The 20302-nt window shown below is 39.4% G+C and overlaps 1 protein-coding gene across 4 annotated transcripts in view; it reads left to right on the top strand.

Moving 5' to 3' along the window:
• MDN1 (midasin AAA ATPase 1) overlaps positions 1–20302 on the top strand; it is a 93934-nt gene that overhangs the window by 59857 nt on the left and 13775 nt on the right. For 2 of the 4 annotated variants that reach the window (XM_074538503.1, XM_074538500.1), the window contains exons 63-87: positions 354–1050; positions 2017–2178; positions 2872–3145; positions 4102–4337; positions 4994–5089; positions 5329–5423; positions 6096–6220; positions 7285–7431; positions 7718–7827; positions 8269–8342; positions 8532–8727; positions 10168–10324; positions 10475–10621; positions 11030–11156; positions 12036–12141; positions 13146–13261; positions 14282–14761; positions 16632–16858; positions 17208–17354; positions 17577–17749; positions 18127–18288; positions 18419–18556; positions 18824–18965; positions 19213–19385; positions 19611–19754. In XM_074538503.1, coding sequence (XP_074394604.1) covers positions 354–1050; positions 2017–2178; positions 2872–3145; positions 4102–4337; positions 4994–5089; positions 5329–5423; positions 6096–6220; positions 7285–7431; positions 7718–7827; positions 8269–8342; positions 8532–8727; positions 10168–10324; positions 10475–10621; positions 11030–11156; positions 12036–12141; positions 13146–13261; positions 14282–14761; positions 16632–16858; positions 17208–17354; positions 17577–17749; positions 18127–18288; positions 18419–18556; positions 18824–18965; positions 19213–19385; positions 19611–19754 — 4651 coding nt within the window. The remainder of the gene's footprint in view (positions 1–353; positions 1051–2016; positions 2179–2871; positions 3146–4101; positions 4338–4993; positions 5090–5328; positions 5424–6095; positions 6221–7284; positions 7432–7717; positions 7828–8268; positions 8343–8531; positions 8728–10167; positions 10325–10474; positions 10622–11029; positions 11157–12035; positions 12142–13145; positions 13262–14281; positions 14762–16631; positions 16859–17207; positions 17355–17576; positions 17750–18126; positions 18289–18418; positions 18557–18823; positions 18966–19212; positions 19386–19610; positions 19755–20302) is intronic. The other 2 variants (XM_074538501.1, XM_074538502.1) reach the window with 2 other exon arrangements.

Genomic DNA, 20302 nt, shown 5'->3' with positions numbered 1-20302 from the left:
TGGTAGTTCCATACTACTGCTTAAAGAGATGATAATAATTGAAAGCAGGTTCTGAATGGCTGAGTTTTACCAATTGCTTGTGGTAATTTTTTTTTTTAATGCTCACAGAGCTGTCAGGTAGCAAGAAAAAAGTACTTAAAGTTTGTTGAAGTGGCAAGGAGAGAAGAAATCTGCATGTGTGGGCTAAATGGCTGTACCTTTTTTTTTCCTCATTTGTTGTTTCACACAAAATAGCAGAGTTTTTTCTGAATATTCTTTTCCCGTGTCTAACTGCTATGTTAGATCTATTTAAACAAGTTCGTATGAAAAATATTCCCATGTGTAAACTGGTCAATGTTATTTTTTAACAACAGGCTGTTGCATGAAAGAATGCAAAGGTTGAAGGAACAAATAAGCAGTCTCTCTAGGAGGAAGGCCTTCAGGCCTGCAGCTCCTCTGTATGATTGCTTGTACCAGGAGGCTCACCAGTACATCAGCAGCATAGCACGCGTTTCCTCGGTCCAAGACCTTCTCGCCCGCCTCCTGCAGTTCCTCCGCGGAGAGAGACCTAAATCACTGCAGGCTGTGCAGAACCTGTTAAATGAAGAGGCATCGTGGCAGCAGTCCCACCATCAGTTCAGGAAACGCCTGGCGGAGGAGTATGCAGCGTTCCCTGATGCCATCGTTCCCCTGCAGGCTGCCATCGTGCAGCTGCAGCACGGCATGCGCTTGGTGGCTTCTGAAGCGAGCGCAGCGCTGCAGAGCTCGGTGTGCCCGGCTGATCTCAGCAACCTCCTCACTTCTCTGCTGGCATTTCCTTCTGTTGGCCGGGCCTTCCCCACTTACTTTGCTCGGGCAGAAATTGTATGCTCAGTGAATTCAGTTGGGGTACTGAATGGGCTTAAAAAGTTCTCTCTGAAGCACTCTGAGGGAGGATCTGAGGGAGCTGAGCAGCCTTCCCCAACTCTGGAGCAGCTCCTGGTGAATGCTTTGTTGCACCTTCGATGCCATGTACTGTCCAGAGGAGAGATGGACCCGAAATCTCTGCAGCTCTTCAGACATTTGTGTCGGGTAAGCTCTGGATGCCCATGGCTGGGAGTCTTGCTCTGAACTTGTCCCCTGTGCAAGACATGGATCTGCAAAAACAGCTCCAGAGGAGGGCCACAGGAATCGTCAGGGGACTGGAGCACCCCTCCTGTGAAGAAAGGCTGACAAAGCTGGGGTTGTTCCACTGGGGGAAGACGTGTCTCTGAGGAGACCTTGTTGTGGCTTTTCAGTTTATAAAAAGGAGGGAAGGAAACTTTTTACCAAGGCTTGTAGAACAGGGCATAAGAGTTTTAAACTGAAAGAAAGTAAATCTAGATCGGTTATGAAAATAATTGTTTTGAAATGTGCATGGTGAGACACAGGAACTGGTTGTCCATAGAAGTTGAATCACTTACAAACCCTGAAAGTGTTTGTAAGTGATTGGATGAGACTTTGAGCAACCTGGTCTAGTGGAGGATGTCCCTGCCCATGGCAGAGGGGTTGGATTAGATGATCTTTAGAAGTCCATATCTTGATAATTATTAGTATGATGTTCTTTAAAATCTTCTAATATTTTCCCAATTAATTGTAAAAGATAATCTAGTATACTAGATTAACTTGTTTGAATTTATCAAGGCATAAAACAATAGCCTGTAATAATTAGTAAAGATTTTATTTATGTAAGAAAAGCCCCAAGCAACAAAACCCAAAGGTGGACACACACAAAAAAATGCACCCCAGTGGTAACTTTGTGGAGAGTTTCTTTATTAAATGTTTAAGAAAGGAGATCAGAACTTGGTCAAGTACTCTGTTGTGTATTGTCTTTACATTTTCCTCATTTGCTTGTTAAGAGGGTAACTCACAAATGTTAGATGGCTTTGATTTCTTTGATTTTTTGTAGACCACAGAGGAGGGAAGAGCCCAGCAAAATAGATGCTGTCCCATTGATGGAGTAAGGGATGATGTTAAATGTTAACTCATGTAGAAGCATCTCGCTTTGTGTTTCCTTAGGCAATTGTGAACGAGTGGGACGAGCAGGAGCGCCGTGCCCAGGAGCAGGAGGCAATGGAACACAGCCTGTACAGGTACAGGAGTAAAAGCCACGGGAAGGGACGGAGCGAGGAGGAAGAGGAAGAAGAAGAGTTCAGGAGGAGATTTCCTTTTCATGAAAAGGTAATAGCTGTAACTCTGTTAAGAAACACAAAAATTACATCAGAAGTTGCTCCTGAAAATAAGTGCTGTAAATGACATGGGGAATGAACCAGTTTTTCCTTTAACCAAAAGCCAAATTGGGGTAGATTTTGATAGGTATTCAGTTATGTACTTGTGGTGTATTTCACCTTCTGGTTGAAAAATGTTTTTGGGATTAATTTCCAGGCTTGAACTGTACTGTGGTTTGGGTGAAAAATCCCAAATTATATAACTGAAGGATAATACAGTTACTTGTAAAAAGCTGGAATTTTGTTTGTTTAGCAAGTAAGGTCATCTGAGGTTCTGTTATGTATGGAGAAGGCTGATCTCCTTGATTAAATAAAGCATCTGGGACAGAATGGTTCAGTTCCTCAAGCAACCACGCAGTGTTGAGGTGGTTTATCAGCAGACACAGCTGCTGCTGCTTTTTCTGCAAAGAGGTTTAGTTGGCAGCAGCCCAGGGTTCACTGCACTGCACTCCTGCCTGCTGTAGTTACACCCTGAAATGTTCTGTACACCTGTGTACAGTTTCAGACCGGCAGTCTGTCTGTATGGTGCCAGCTGCAAATCATTAGCATGTCACTGCAATGCCAAAAAAAGCAAAAGAGGAGGTAGGGAGAGGACGTGTTAAAAGAAGAAATCAAAATTTACTTTTGATTATCATGTAATTTGCAGGACTTTGAAGATATCACAGCTCAGCCAAGCCTAGAAGAAAAAATGGAAACTGAGGATCCAGTGGAAGATCAGCTGGAAGTTGATAGAGCCCTTTTGTCCAAGAGCTCCATGCAAACAGTAATGAAGGTTCATCAGCAGTTGTGCTTAAACTTTGCTCGATCCCTGTGGTATCAACAGAGTCTGCCTTCTCATCAAGCCAAGCATTATTTCAGTACATTTATTTCCTGCTATCAGACTGGTGCATGCTTGGTGTCACAATTCTATCCTTTAATAGGTAAGACTGCTAGTAGTATTTCATATATGCTGGTTTAGATTTGTAAAGATCTGTTTCAAAATAATCACATTACAGGTCACAAAATACACCTATTATGGGGAAAATGCAAAAAACAGAAAATTCTTTTTCCAGAGAATTTGTCTCATGTTCAGAATGGCATACTTTGATTTTTTTTTTATTCTTTTATGCATTTTTTAATTCCATTTGGTAATATAGAAGACCAACAGAGTTTAAAAATGTATTGACTACTGAGTGAAATTTTGATCTTAGGATCTGCATAGTCCTGTGGAAGATAAAGCACTTGTAGAAATTTTTCAGAAGTAAATTTTGCAGTGAAGTTCATTAAATAATTGTTTTAAATTTAGCTTATGTATATAAAGTAAAAAGAAAAAAGGTATCATAGGGTTTTTTCCACCCTGAATTTGCAAAAACTTGATGTATAAATTTTTTAAACAATGTGTGAGAGCTCAGAATCATCACTTGTTAAAGCACAGCTATGTATTTCAGTTCTGATCTAGGTGTGTGTGCAATTAAGATGAAGCAGATAAGGGCTGTTGTTTCTACAGTACCTTATGTTTGTGTTTGAACCTGAGCCATAATGTATGTGGGATTACTTTTTTGTGTTGGATTACTTTTCCACTGAGCCTTGCTTTATAGTAGTATCTCCTTGATGTTAAATTATATACAGACAATCTGTTCTTCTGACAGGATTACAGCCTGCCTTTATAACACTCCTTGTACTTTAATAGAAAAGTCTGATAGAATAGAGAATATAAACTCTAAGTATGTCTCGTGTTCCGTACTCCATCTCATTGTTCCAGTGGTATAGTCTTATATCCTTGTAAAAGATTACATGCTAAGGCTTGGGTTACAGGGGAAAAAAACCCCTAACTTTATCTGTTCAACTGAGAAAAGAACCAATAGCATGTGTGATGTCTTCCTTACTTGCTTCCTAGGTGCTGAAATGAATGACAGTCTTTTGGGAAGCCAACTTCTGCTGAGCACTCTTCTCCACAATACCTTTTTTGAGGAAGGGACTTCGGATCTTGTGCTGCAGCAAGATGGCCCTTATGACTTCTATCAGCATCCCAATATTCAGCAAGTCCGACAGTGCCAACCTGTACTTGACAATTTTGCTAAAGAAATAAATGGGCTACTGCAGGAATGGCCAGAGCATCCTGTACTTGTGCAGGTAAAAACACCTCAACAAATACTTGGGGGAAACCGGAACATTTTAGGATTGCATTAATGTGTGAATATGTGTATAGATATGCATAGACATGTGCATGCACATTGATATGCTTGCACAGATGTTGTAATGCTCATGCAGATGTTTTGAAGTCATACCTGTTTATTCATAAGAGGTATGGGTGTTGCTGTATGTATTATAATTGTTATATTTTAATCATGAAATGTTAAGTGGAATTCTGCCAAGTCTGAACTTAGAGTTTTAAACAGTCTTCAGTCTGCCATAGCTCAAAGATCCCTGAGGTCTTGCTGCTTCGACTCAGTTTTCTTCTCTTTCTTCATAATGCTTTAGAATAATTATTTTTAGTCCCTCTTACAGCATCTATGTTGTCTTCAGGTTACATTTTGTGGGGTAATGTAGAAACTCAGATTCCAGATGAGCTCTTTGCCTTAGGTAATTTGTGCTGCCTTCCCCAAGTGCATTGGCCTTACTGAACTCCTAGTGATATACTAAATTGAGAAAACAGTTTAAAAATGTGTATAAAAGAAAAAAAATTCTTACCCCTTGTGAGGGTCAGTTATGCTCATAGAAATTAACTGAATTTCATGGCTTCTTCTGTTGAAGTGCAGCTACTGAATGTTTTTGGTTTTGTTCTGCAGCTGTTAGTTGTGATGGACAGAATCCGGAGTTTTCCACTTTCTAGTCCTCTCTCAAAGTTTCTGAATGGCTTGGAAATTCTTCTTGCAAAGGCACAGGTAAGAAAAAGTCTAAGATAAAGTTAATTTTTTTATTTTATGTTTCCTTACCTATATTTGGTACCATGTGACAAACACAGTACATGAAAGCTGTCTGCTTGTCAGGATCTGAGGAAGTGAACTTGCTCCATGCTGAAAGTTTAAAGAGCAAGAACCCAGTAATCCAGAATAATGCAATGAGTTTTGCCAGGCAGTGACTCATTTCTGCCTTTGTGTGAAGGTGAACTTTTCTTTTCTAGGACTGGGAGGAGAACGCCAGTCGGGCCTTGTCCCTGCGGAAGCACCTGGATCTGGTCACACAGCTGATCATTCAGTGGCGCAGGCTGGAGTTGAAGTAAGGATTGTCCTTCCATGCTGCTTTTCCTTAGATACTTCCATCTGCAAGCTTTCATCTCCACAAGGAGGCACATTAATGCAGAATTGCCTTAATTTTGGAACATGCTTCTGTGTGTCTGCTGTGGTGAAAATATGTGAGGGAAAGAGACCACCAATGAGGAGCTGCAGTGGATCAGAATGAGTGTCCAGGCTGTGGTGACTCTACATATTTGCCTCAGGAGAAGTAGAAACAATATTTTACCAGTGCTCTCCTGTTTTCATCCAAATGTTTCCTGAGCCTGCAGGGTTTTGTCTGTTTAATAACCATCATTAAATTGTCCTTAAAAATTATTGTCCAGTCTCCCGTTTAAGACCACGTGAAATTTTTATAGCCACAGTGTGTCACAACCAGGGATTCCACAAGTCTACCTCAGTTTCTGAGAAAATAAACTATTAAACCTGCCTCTGATGGATTTTGCTTTACCCTCTCTTTTTTTCTTCTCTCATATTTAATACTGGTACCAAAGCAATGATCCTGAGAAGTTGATTGTGTATATTAGGCTTATTGTACAGATTCTTTCATCCTGCAAATTTTTCCATTAGTTTAATAGAAACAGGAAACAAATTTTTGTTGTTTTGAACCCAAAGTATCCATTATAGTTTTGATTTATCTCTCTCTTATTGTTTCTAGTTGCTGGTCTGTAAGTTTGGACAATATTATGAAGCAGCATGTGGAGAAATCCACAAAGCGCTGGTTCTCAATCTATCAGATGATTGAGAAGTATGTTCAAGAGCAGACAGAGGCAAACATAGAAGGTAAGTGCTGGCCTTAAAACAAATGTAATTTATTCTAGTAATTACTAAGGATGTATGATTAAGATCCTAAATGCCAGAATTTGACAATGCACTTTCAGGTATAGTTCTTTGCCCTACAGTAAATTCCGTGACTGTGTAGGGTTTTCCATATGGAGAGAACTTTGTATATATTTGTGAAAGTACTTGTGGCTCATAGGGCCTGTGTTGTGATGTAAAGAAAAGATGTCTGTAAAAAGCATCTAAAAGAAAGTACAAATGTGATAGCTGTATATCATGCATATACAAACATTTCAAACAGATTTGGAGGGTAGGAGGCCTCCATCTGCAACTGGAAAAGGCACCTTTATACATTCTGTATAAATCCTAAAGAATTCTTAAAGTAGATTTTGGTACATACTGTTCTTAGCAAATCTGTCTGCGCGTGTTCATGTTACATAAAATAGGGGAATGAGGGGCAGCACCTTGCCTCCCCCAAATTTAATGGAATTGTAAAGATGAAAGCAGTATCCTGGTTTGAGGCCAAGTTTCCAATCTCATGACTACTTAATGCACTTGATGAGCTTCAGATCCTTCAGTTTTATTACATCTCTAAGAGGACAACATGCCTTCTTCCACAGATAATACCCTAAAGACACTGTATTCTCTACCACATTCTTCTGCTCTATTTCTGTCCTCATGGCTTTGAGGAATTAAGGAACTGGCAGTGACTTACTTGTGCTGTTGCTTATCTTTACTGAAAAAGCCATTCATTCATAGGGAATAGCAAGTATGCTGTAAATACTCAATGGATTCTGAAATTCAACATATAAGTGACCTGCTCAGTCACTGTCTTAATGCTGCTTCTTGCTCCCTTTTCTTTCTTCCAGCGTCTCATCTGTTAGTTTTACTTATTAAATCAGAATTCTTCCCCTCTCTGCCCATTTCCTGTTTTGTTTTGAACTTTTCCTAATTGAGAGTCAATATTCAATTGAAAGTTATAAAGACCAGACAACAATTTTCAAGTAGATATTTTAAGGGTTTTTTTTGTTTTCTCTCTCTTTCTGAATTTTCGGTGCAATGTTCAGGAACTGAGCAAATGGATCTGAAAACTCTGGTCAGCACATTGCAGGCTTTCATTGAAGGCTCTACTCTGGGAGAGTTTCAGGCACGGCTCCAAACACTGCTGGTCTTCCACTGCCATGTCTTGCTGATGCCTCAAGGAGCAGAAAGGGGTAAGTTGTTAGCATCACCTCTGATGAGTTACCTATGCAGCATCCCAGTATTCAGCCATCAGGTGCTCCAGACTTTCCAGACAGGTCACTGAGCTCATACATAGAACACAAGCCAATAGAGCTGTTTTTACTGTTTTCCTGCTGGTCAATTTACCCCATCTTTCAGTGTTGCTAAGCTTCCAAAAGGAACTGGGGTGTATTTATTGTAATTACTGAAAAATGCCCTCTTGTAAAAGAAGGATGATGATGATTATTATTGTTATTGTCTGTCCCTTCTCCCTTCTAGATGTTCTGTGTAGCATCCTGTGGAATCTGTACAATTACTATAAGCAGTTTTCAGAGTGTGTTGAGGCCAAAATCACTGAACTTCGTCAGCCCATAGAAAAGGAACTTAAGGTAAAAGGAGACTTGGCTCAGACAATGTATCAGTCTAACCAAAGGAACAGTGGAGCAGATACTATCTGAATTTGTCTATAATAGTTCTGTTGGTCACTGAAATCCCTACTAAGCATCTTCTTTGGCAAGAATTAATTCTTGAGGTGGGGGAGGGTTTGATTAAAAGCTTTAATGCTTGATCAGTCCCATTTATCCATGAAGGTTTCTACCCAGGGTTGAAGCCCCTGTTCATTTCACAACATCTGGCCATGCAGCAGTTTTTATGCAGTGCAAATATGTTAATAAGATGCCTGTGCAATAATTTGCTTACTTACTAAAATGTTTGGCATTTTAAGGCTACCAGGTCATCATAGCTGATAAGATTTAAAGATCATCTTTGATGTGAAAATAGTTCATTTCATTTACATAAGTAATCTCATTGATTATTTATTTTCCTAATAGGAATTTGTGAAGATTTCCAGGTGGAATGATGTCAGCTTCTGGGCTATAAAGCAATCAGTTGAAAAAATACGCAGGTAAGTCAGAACTTAAAATAAAGCTCCCCTTTTTGAAACCTTCTGTCTAGATTATTTCCCTATGATGTTACATTTGAATGCAGAAATGTTTCTTCTGCTCATAACACAGTGAAAACATTTATTTCCAGCAACTGAGAGATTTCCAGGATTACAAAACCCAGTAATTTTTTGCTTTCATTTGGTAATTAGAACTCTCTTTAAATTCATGAAGAAGTTTGAAGTTGTTCTGGATGAGCCATGTCAGCCTGCCTTGGTGGAGATTGGTAAGGAAGAGCAGCTGGACTGCATGCAAAAGCAAGAAGAGTCTGAGGACAAAGAAACCAAAATTCAGAGGCTAAACAACACATTGAGAAAGATTCTGTCTGCTAGAACAGATGTTACCAAGGTGACTGAATTAGTTATTCTAAGTGTGGGAAGAACAGTTTCTCTGTTCTTATCTATACATTGCTTTTCACTGATTAATGGAGGAGAATCTTATGTAAGTGTCAGATCTGTTGAATATATCATAAACTCTTTTGGTCTTACTTGTGTTCAGTGTTATGCAACACTGCAGATGGGTGGGAATGCAGCATGGGATGACAAGCATGGTGTGTGCTGATCTGGCACTATATCTGTGTCTGATACACAGAGATGAGGCTGTTACACATCTCATCTCCCATTTGCTTACATAGTGTTTGCAGCAATTTGTTGCTCCTCTACTAGCAGAAGTAAAATAGTCTGGGAGTTGAAATTGTTCTTACCCTTTTTTTTTCTAAACAAGGACCCAAACAAATAATGATGTAGCTGTAGGATTTGTGTGCATATGGGGTATGATTAAATACTAAATCACTTTTGTCTTGGATACTGATAAGGGAATGCACTATATTGTCACATGTTTGCTGTTGACTGACAGTTTGTGGACTGTGAACATTTGCCTTGGACAAGCTGATGCATGGTAAATCCTGTTCCACAGAGTCTCACTTTAGTATGTCTCTAAATAATTTGCCCAACTCAGAGAGGAAGTCAGCTAATTTTCTTCCTGAAAGAGATTCCTATTCATATCATTAGTTTTTATTAACAAGATGCAAGGAGACAATCATATCTCATCAGAATTTGGTGGTAAGTGGGAAATGCTGAGTTACCTTCAGCTTTGTTCTGTTTTTTCAGACCAGGAGCAGGGCTGATCTTGCTCGAGTCCTGTACAGGAGGGTAGAGCAGGGAGGGAGAAATTGAATGCAAATGTATTTGATTGATTGAGGGTTTTGTTTGTTAGTGGGTGATTTGTAAGCCTGTTACTGTTAGTTAACAGGGTTATTGGTTTCACTTTTTGCAGCTCCATGTTGTCTTCATTCCTTAAAGAAGATGCATGCAAACAATTGAAATTGAACAAAAAAAATTGAACCAAAAAAAAAATTGAAAAGCTTTGGATATGCTGAGGAATTCTGTTATTTAATAATTTCTACTTGCACACTGTTTTTGTTGTCTAGTGGAAAGTGAGTGAGGGTGTTCTTACCTGACACCCTGGGGGCATTAGTGATTTAGGTTAATACCTTTAAGCTTGGAAGGCAGAGGAAGCTGACCTGAAGCAATGACTACTTTTTTCATAGAGGTAATGACAAACATCTAAGACAGTAAGATCACTTGACTGTTCAAAAATAATGCCTGCCTGACATACATGTGTTATGATTTTTCTCAAGTGTTGGTGCTGAACTGATGAAAGAGTCACATGAACATGTTTTGGGGTTTCAGATAAATGCAGAATTGAGCCCTTTTTTAAAGCAATTTCCTCCTAGGATCGAACAAGAGCTGTGAGCATTTGTGTGTAATTTTCTTCCTTTTTTTTCAGAAGGCACTCCCAGAATGTCAGAGTGTCATCACATTTCATACAGATTCTCTTCAGTATCGTCTGTCTAAGCTGACGAAGAAAATGAAGAAAATGTGTACAGCAGTTACAGAAAATAATTCATTCTTAAACCTGGTGGAAAATCTCGACCAGTTCACAGGTTAGGTTTTCTTGTGATGTCCATGCCACAATTGACTTCTCTACCATAAAAGGAACAAATCAGGAAAAAGTGCAGATATATCTTCCTAGAGAATGCTTTGCGTACATGAAAATTTAAATCTCGTACCTTTGTCTGTTGTCTTCTATACAGGTGGTATTATTGTTTCTGTAGCTGAACTGCAAAATTTAACATTTGATCAGACAGCAACTAAGGAGAAGCAGAAATCAGAAGCAAAGCATATTCAGATGCAGAAGCAACGGGCTTTGTCAGATCTCTTTAAAAGCCTTGCTAAAACAGGTGAGCTTCCACTAAAAATGGGCTTGGTTTAAAAGTACAGAGTTCTTGAGCATTTTACTATCTTTGCCAATATATCTAAACCCACTATAATACGATGTAAGGTAACACCTTTACCCTCCTCATTCATCAGCCTTTTCATGTCTTAAAAATGATCCCTAACTCAGCTTTCTTAAAGGACACGGGGCAGCGAAAAGTCTTTAATGTACACAGGTCTGTGTTAGTCTGATTTCAGCAGTGTTCAGCTCAAAATAGCTCAGGTACAACGTGTTCTTACATTTCAAAACTTGCAGCATGTTCAAAGACTTGTCAAAATAAGAACATTTGATGTCTTGCTACCAACTGTGTGAGTGACATTTTTCATACAAAACACGAGGATATCAAAGGGTGTGTGCTGAAATGCCATTGCAGGTTTGTCATACCGGAAAGGTCTGTCTTGGTCCCGCTCAGAAAACTGCCAGGAAGTTCTGTACCTCCGACCGCTGGACTTGCGCAGTGCCTTGGCTGCCGTGGATTGCACACATGAGCTGGACACCACGTATGTACCCAGGACTTCTCACCCCCAAACTGGGTGAATTGCAGCTGGAATATATGGAATTTATGGCATGTTGATTTAGACTGGGATTTCTCAACAGTAATTCATTTAGGATTTTGCATATTCCCATCCTCCCATTACATCTCAGTTTGGTATGTACAACTGAGCAAGGATTTGGGGTTAATTTCATTTTTTTTCTATATTTGCACTTTACCAACTGTACCCTCAGTTTTATTCTTTCCATGAATTAGATTTCAGTTGGCCCTCCACTGTCCAGCCTTGCCTGGGATGCTTTGCTAGCAGTATATTAGAGCATAAACTGCTAATGATTTTATTGAAGGTGAACTGTGATTTTCAGGGATTTCTTCATTGTTTTGTCTTCATTAAATAATGGGATGTTTCAGGAGAAAACACATATACTTCAAATTGGGCATTACTGGAAAAGCTTTCTTAGGGGAAAGATGTTTTTTCAGATTTTTTTAACTGTTTTTCTGTCAACAAGGGCTTTTTTGTCATTGAGACATGCTGGTTATTGTCCTGGGATGTAAGCATTTAGTTTATGTATCAGGGTGAAAGGAAAGGCTTCTGTATGAAGCTGGATGTAGCTGTATGGGGGGCTAGAAAAACAATATCACTATGAAAGCATTAAATGGTATTCAAAGATAGAGATCTTTCTGCGGTTGCTTAGGGTTTTCTTAGAATTTATTTTTAAAATCAAATGTTTTCTTAAGACTAGAGTATTTTTAGATAAAATGCAGAAGTAGAAGATCTATGCATTTTCTAAACAACAGATTTCAAGCAAAGCTGTTGGGTTGGAGAGCTGATGTGGTGGCTCCAGCCTGCTGAGGTCCTTTTTTAATACCATACTTTGTGCTCTGCCAGGTTGCTGACAGAGATTTCTTCTGCCTGGGATGGGTGCCAGAAGTACTTCTATCGGTCACTTGCACGTCACTCTCGGCTCCAGACAGCCTTGTTAGCACCTGCCAAGGTAAAACCAGCAAAGAAAAACCTGAATCTTAGTTCTGTTAACTTCATTTTACCAGCTTGGACTGAAATTTCCTTGTGGTAAAAAAGTGGTGGGAGATAACACTGTGTTGTGTAATATGATACTAAATACGACACTTTTGTAGCTCTCATTAAATGCAGCATGTTGAAACCTGCTGTTTTCTGTCAGGACAAAATTGGTTCAGGGAAAGAAGTTAATGATCTGTTCAGTGTACATTATCTTTCATCCCAGCAGATCCCTAATTGCCTCATTTTTGTGCATGAAGAAACTCATGAAACGCTGAATCCAAACTTGTAAGGAAAATAATCCCAATGTTGTCCAATGTTCTTGAAGAAATCAGTTGATATTTATAATTGGGTGCAAGAGGAGTCTGTGTCTCTTTAAGAGACACTTTTAGACCAAAGATGGGTCTAGAACAGACAAATGAGCTCTGCCATACCAGAACAACTTTTCCAAAATTTCAGTAAAAAAGCATCTCTTCCAGATGTTCTTCCTCTCACTATGCTTTACCTCTTGTTTTACAACATTATCTTATCAAGGTCACACCTGATAATGGATACAAATAGAGAACATGGCTGTGATCAGTTATGCTCTGTGTTGTGTTCTGAGCTTTAAGATGTCTCCACTTCTAATCAAAGGAGTGGAAGTAATTGTTCTATGTGGTAAAAGGAATGGTTGTTGCATTGGTCATGAATGTAAAGCATTTAGACTGGTAGTTCTTCAGATTTTAATCATTATTTATATAAGGTAGATTTAATACTGGAACTGAATTCCTGATAAGAATTGCTGCAGTGGAGTGAAATCTAATGTGGGTGACTGTTACAGAAGTTGCTTGAAAGACAAATTTGTATGCAAATTTTGTAAGACTTGTTCAATTAAACCATAATCCTTCAGCCTGCTCAGTGAAATGGAGGCACACAGACTGCTGTTGTCTCGTTCTTCATATAACTCTTCCCTCCCACTTCTTCTGTCTCTGTTTTGTTTAGGATATTGGACTGGGCAGCATTGAACGCTGCAAAGGGTTCACTGCACACCTCATGCAGATGCTTGTGAGACAGAGGAGATCTCTTACTGCACTGACAGAACAGTGGATCTTACTCAGGTATTCTCCATCTTCCAATGTTTAATTGTTGGCAAGAAGTTTTAACAGTAAGCAGATCAGTTCAAGAAAGATGGAAAATAAGGCAGAAGAAAGTAACAGCTTTTTCCTCTGCTTCCCAATATTTCCTCTCTCAATTAAGCCTAGATAGGAAAGATCTAAGTTTATCCTATCACTGCCGCCAGTATTTTGGAATCAAAATAATTTTGTAGAACAAGTAAGGCATATATGTGAACTGATTACTGTAGTTTATTACACAGTTAAAACATTAAACTTAGAGATTGTCATATCTCTCTCATTTGGTATTGGCCTAAGTTAATTTTGTTTGCATTCAAGTTGTTGGCTTGACCTGGGGCAAATAAATTATCTAGATGGTATTTTGAGCCACAATAAATAAAGCATCAACAGCTTACAAAGAAAAATTCTAGAAAGGTGGGACATACTGGATGTTGTGTCAAAACTGTAAAAGGAAAAGTGTAAGAATCTTTCTTATTCTATGTGATCTTTCATTTCATTGCTCAAGTCATCACAGTCATTGCAAATGCCACCTTTGTTGAGCATATTTGTGCTTAGCACTCTGTAGTCCATAAAACTTCTAGAAGTCAGGTTAGGAGCTAGCCCCTTTGTACAGAGAAGGAATTCTGGACTGGAGATTACTGCTGCAAAATTTATTCTAAGGCCAGGAAACTTGAAAAAAAATGAATAAACAGAAAACCCCAACTAAACAAACTTCTTAGCTTTACAATCACAGAAATAGTAAATCTTTCAGGACATTTATCTGCATTACTATGACTTTCATAGGAAATCAGATTTCCAGGGCTTTGTAGTATTTCATAATGCAAGGAGGGAAAAAAATCACTAATTAACCAACGTTTAAAAAAAACCCAACAAACTATTGTTTTAGTCTTTCCAGGAGCAGTTATTAGCTAGATTTTTAAAAATATTTTAGTTAAAGATATATCTTTTAAAAATGAAGTACAACTTAAGACTCAGTGATTTTACCTTCTCTTTCATCTTTACTAGGAACCTCCTGAGTTGTATACAAGAGATAGATTCTAGGCTGACTGCTGACAGAGACTACAATGCAGCATTTCCTCCTCAAGACAGTATTCAGTGCTGGACAGACAGACTGCAGCAGCTCTGCATGCAGTGTGTGATGGCTCTCGAGGAGCTGTCTTGGTTTCTCCAGTGCTGCCCAAAGGAAGAGTCAGCTGGGAGCAGTGACAGTGAAAGGACGGATGTGAAACCCAACATTGCTCAGAGTTCAGTCCCTGAAATGGGAGATGTTCTTGCAGGAATACCTGACCTGATTCCCTCAGATCTAAAGCACTTGTCTCCAGTATCAGCTGAGCAGTTGCCTCCTGGGTGCAGGATGAGGAATAAGGATCACTTGTGGCTGCAGGTAGCTACACAATTGACTGCAATGATAGCAAATGTGAAGGCCATGAAAGCAGAGGTGGACAGAGTAAGACAACAGTCACGAAAGACCTCCTTTTATTCCTGGTGAGTCCTACACATGAACATCTCTTCTTTATGTTCACATAGTAGGTGTGAAGCAATTTTGAAAATTTTCACCTATGCATGTATTGAAAAGTGGGTTTAGGTGTGTCATGGTTTGAGCCTGGCACAGAGCCAGTGCCCCCCCATGAAAATGCCTCACCCTGGTGTCTGCTGTGAGATGTGACCAGGAATAAGCAAAACAGGCTCTAACTTAAACATAAAGAACACTTTATTACTTAAACTACAGGAAAATAGGGAAAGACTATAAGGAAAAGAAAAAAAAGAAATTGAAAACCTTACAAAAAAACTTTCCTCCTCCCCACTCCCTGACTTTCCCAATCCGATACATTCTCCCAAATCAACTGCCCAGCCTTGGCCCCACACTTTAGTATGCTCAAACTGCAGTTTATGAAGAGGAAAGGAGTCCTTCTTGTTCCATAGGCTTCCCCTGGAAACACACTGAAACTTCGTGTGCTTCCCTGTCACTTCGGCACCGCCCGGAAAAAGTCCTTTTGCCGCTTGTGACATCTTCCTTCCATGCCCAGTGCTCTCACCACTGACGGCATGGACCAGAGCTGCTTTTAGGGTTGTCTTTCAAGGATGCCTTGTCTCACTCCAAAAAGGCACAGTCTCTGCTTTGGGACATCTGTCCCCCCCATATTTTTCCAACCCCCTGGGGCCGGGGGGTCCTCACGAATGAACCCTCCTGGTTTTGAGGCACTGCCTCCCCCTAAATGCAGTCTGTGTCACAGGAACAACTGAGTCCATGGCCACAAGAAAAGTCCAGCCAAAAGGCCACTCCAAATCATCTCTCCCCATCCAATCATCTCCACGTTCTTCGGGCCAGGTCCTTGTCTCATCTCATCTCTTATCTCCCTTCTTATTCAGCTTCGAGGAGGATTAGCATTTTTGCAAGGCCCCAATCATGAAAGAAAGGGTTAAAAGTTTTCAGTCTCTGTCTATCTCAGAATGCTGGTAGAATGCTGGTACTCCCACAGGTGCTGCTGCTCCGCCGGCCAGGCTGCACTCTTCCCTCCCCTTTCTCCTCCCGGGCTGGCTGCTATCACATTCAGACGCCGGCTCTCCTCTCTCTCCCTCCTGCGGGGGGGAAATGGCTGCCCGATGTCTCTTGGGGCTCCGCCACCCTTCCATCCTTAAGAGCTTTCTCACCCCCATCTCTGTCCAGGCCCCGGGCCTACCGCATGGCTGCCCCTCCCCCGCCCAGCAGCAGCGGCTGGGCTGGACGGGGGAGAGATCTGACCTCTTCGCCGCGACGTCCCAAGAGAGAGTGCCAAGGGCAGTGCCCTGCTTTTTAACCCCTGTGTATTCTCGGAGGTGTGTCCAAACCCCACTGGCTACACTAGGTGCCAGTCTCAAACCCAAAACTTTCATTGGTTTGACCACAGCTTCCCAGAATTCCCACTTCTTCCTGGTCAAACCACCACAAGGTGCTCGTCAAACATTTTTCCATTAATTTTTTTGCAAAATGCAGTGCCTGACTCTTTAAGAAATGTATGTCTCCTCCCATTCCCTTGACAAGTGAAAAAAATTTCTGACTCAGCTTCCCGCCTTGCCTTTGGTCTCTCAGGATTTTATCCCCATAGATCCTTAGCTAATGAGGTGAATTTCAAATATAAAGTTAATGAAGAGATTTTTCATTTTAAAATACGTTTGTAGCCTATTTAATAACAATCTTCTAATTTTCTCTCTGCTTGAAACTGTGACTATAAGCTTTTTGTCAAATCTTTTACTTAATAAATTCAGGATGGAGATATGCTGCCTCTCCCTTATCCATGACCAAGAAAAGACTTAATCCTTAATCTGAAGTTGGACTATTTGTTCTTGTTTCAGTATTATGGTATTTCTGTTGCAGGAAAGACTTTGAAGTTTGCACGTCAGTTGTGAGTTGTTTGCTGGAAGTATCAGCCCAGTTACAAAGCATAGAGTCCCTGTTTCTTCCAAAAGGACAAGACATGGAAGCTGCAAATCAGATTGCCCTAATCAAGAGCCTGAAGTATATACAAGAAGAAGTTAATAACACATCTTCACACTTCACAGCCTGGAGAACACAGCTTCTTGCTCCCGTGTCAAATTGCGCTGGTGAGGATAATTTTTCTCTACTTGATTTATAATGTTGGTAAAGACACAAGAATTTATTAGTTTGGGTATTGCTGAAGGTGGCCCTGTGTTCCTTTTGGTATCCAAAAACTTCATGAAATTAAAACTTGCAAAATTTAGTCCAGACTTTATTTGTGCAGTGGAATTTTTTTTACCATCTCTATTAGTGATGGATCCTGCACCATAATTACAGGTCGCAATTAGCAAGATTTTGGTAGAATTGTATAGTAAAAGTTGCATAGTGCTGTCATTGTCCTTGCATAAAGGAAACATAGGAACCTGTAATCTGATGTTTACAAGCATGTAAAAGTGCCTGTGTTATGTTCAAAAGGAAATCAACAGTCGGATGAAGAGTTTGTGGAGCAATTCTCAACAAAAGTGGAAACTGTTATCCATGCTGTTCTGTATGCTGTTCAGTGTTTGGTAGAGAGAAAACAGGAAGGTGGAAAAGAGGAAGAAAAATCTTCAGAGGAAAATGGTAAGTTTGTCAGTATACTTGAGTGGGGAGCAGAAGAGTTTAAACCATGCAAACCATAATCTTTTAAACAGTGTATGTCAGAGGTACCAATACACAAGGAAATTACTATTTTAATAGAAGTTGTGTATTCAGACACATAGGGTGGCTATTTCTAGATTACTTGTTATAACATTTTTAGAATATCTGACTTGATCTCCATTTTTTAATGTGCTTCAAACAAAGAGGATGCAGCCTTACTTGATGTGATTAAAGCTGGACATATAACTAAACTTTTGGATCAAGATCTGTCTGCTGATTTGGAGGCTTTACATGTGCAGAAGGCAATTTTAGGTGTTTCAGAACTCCTGGAGATCCTGAAATCTTACAGGGAAGACTGCACTTCATATAAACATAAGGTAAATTTTTTCTTTTCATGAGTTTTTCAGCTTAGGAGTCTTGAGATATTTGGAATTGTAACTGCTTGGGGGTTAAATGTGCAGTGCTTCTTCTTGCCCAGTGCCTTAGAACTAGAAGCATGTGAGAAACTGGGGACAAATAAAAGTAGTCTTCTGTAGTGTCTGGCAAAAGCTAAACAGCTAAACATTCCTGTAGTAAGAAGACAAAGTTTTTGTGAAAAATCTAGGAAAAGCTCCAGAAACGTTAGAATTAGTACTTAAACTCACCTACTGATATTTCTTTGAGCATGTTTTCAGTCACTGTCATGAGGCTCTCTGAGGTGCATGTCAGTAAGTACAAGTAATGACTGATAGCTGATTTTTTGTTTTAATTGTAGTTCTTTAACCAGTCCTGCTATTTGCTGGTGCGCCTAAAGCCCATGCTCTGCAAATATTCAGACCTCATCCTGTTCTACCTCACCATTTCACTGGCATCTCACAGGAGTACTGGAAAGCTGCTTTCTGTTCTAACCAGCATTTTTACAGAGCTTGCTCTGAAGGTAAGTTATTAGAAGTAACAGTGGCTTTATGGCAAGCATATAGTTAATGTGTAAAAGTCTTGAGTAGAAACTAAGCTGAAAAATGTACTTACTACTGAGGAAGATGTTGAGTTTCTGTTCACCTTTGCAGGGATTTTGTTTGCCAAAAGAATTACTTGAAGATGAAGCAGGAGAGGGAGCAACAGAGTTCCATGACTATGAGGATGGTGGTATTGGAGAAGGGGAAGGCAAGAAGGACGTGAGCGACAAAATAGAAAGCGAAGATCAGGCAAGTGTTTGGGGTGATCTTGTTTAACTGAAGTGAAACTGAAAAAGCTCTTGAAATCCATGATGTGGATGTGTTAGGTAAAAAGAAACACAAAGTTATCTTCAATCTCCTATTTAATTTATGTTGGCTTTTATCATTGCCTATCAGCTTATAAATCTCGTGATACTTTTAATATCACAATATGTTTTTGTGTGTTTTAATATGCTTGTGAATCTTTTAATATATAGGCAAGATTAATTGTAATTTTTTGCTTTACCACTGCTTTAGATAGAAGACAGTTATCAAAAAGGGAAAGAGAAGGAGAAAGAGGATCAAGATTCTAAACCAGACATTGAAGGAGAAGACAATGCAATTGAAATGTCTGAAGACTTTGAAGGAAAGATGCATGATGGAGAATTGGAGAAAAAAGGTTTGGTTCTTTCACAATGGCAAACTTATAAGAAAAGTTATAGATCGGTTTAGTAATGGTTGATGCTTTCCTATAACATGTGCATGTGTGTCCTTTGCAGCTTATATCAATTAAACTGAATGGGGTGGTAAAATTTAGGTTCAAAGTATGATTGCTTATTTGCTTCTAAAGATTGCTTATTTGCTTCTAAAACAAAAACATTATCTTTCTCTCTTCTGTACTGAAACACATTCTGAACTGTACACAGAAGATGAGGAAAATTCAGATGAAGAAGAAGAACTGGATAAGCAGATGGGCAATCTTGATAATGCTGAAGCTGATGATAAACTAGATGAAAGGCTCTGGGGGGATGATGAAGATGATGATGATGATGAAGATGCTAGTAGTAAAACAGAAGAAACTGGACCAGGAATGGATGAGGTAATAAGGAACAGGATGGGGGGGGAAGTATCAAAGGAGTTGAACTCTGCTAATTTAATGTGACCTAGATGGGAATTGCTCTCGTAGCTTTTGCCTTAGAAGGGGATAATTTCAAGGAATATGTTCTGTTGGGTATTGTCTTTTTTGTTTTTAGTAGGAGATGATGTCACTAAGACTTTGAAAAGTGAATAAAGTTAACTGAGCTTCTTTTGGATTTATTAATAGGAGGATTCAGAGCTCGTTGCAAAAGATGACAACTTGGGGACAGGAAACAAGGATAATAAAAAAAAGCCTCCCAAGAATGAGGAAAAAGAGCAACAGGAAGAGGACAGTGTAAATAAAGAGAAAATCCATGAACAAATTGATGAGGTAAAAATTATTTGGACTAAATGGAGTATCTTGCTGTTAAACCACACTCTGTTGCTCATACGATGTTTCTGAGAATTTGAAATGCTTTTTTTTAATAGTGAAGCACCCTGAAAAAAGTTCATTTCAGAGCTAAAAGTAAACCATACTGTATCCATTATATTACACATTTATTTTCTGATTCATATTCCAGAAAGGATTTCTGGAATATGTAATAGCTGAACTTGTAATAGCTGCCAAAACAGGCTTTACATTGAATTGATGTTTTGATGGACAAAGCTTCAAAACTCTAATTCTATTGTGTTTAGCAAAAGAAACACCTTAGTATGCAAGAGTACATTTAGCATCTCCAAGAGTGCATATTCTGTTTAGAATGTTTCAGCTAGGAAAATTGACTTTACAACACAAAACATGGTGATTGTAAGTACCACCAATTTATGTAAATGTATTTGCTGAAATTAATCTTTCTGCTCCTTATGCATGATTATGTGTACCACTGGAAATCCACTTTTAACTGATCAAAATGTAATATTGTATCCAGTATTTCTTTG

Source organism: Zonotrichia albicollis, chromosome 3, assembly GCF_047830755.1.
Source record: "Zonotrichia albicollis isolate bZonAlb1 chromosome 3, bZonAlb1.hap1, whole genome shotgun sequence".
NCBI classification, from domain to species: domain Eukaryota; kingdom Metazoa; phylum Chordata; class Aves; order Passeriformes; family Passerellidae; genus Zonotrichia; species Zonotrichia albicollis.
Note: the sequence above shows the minus strand (reverse complement) of the source record. Positions and strands in the feature narration are given on the sequence as shown.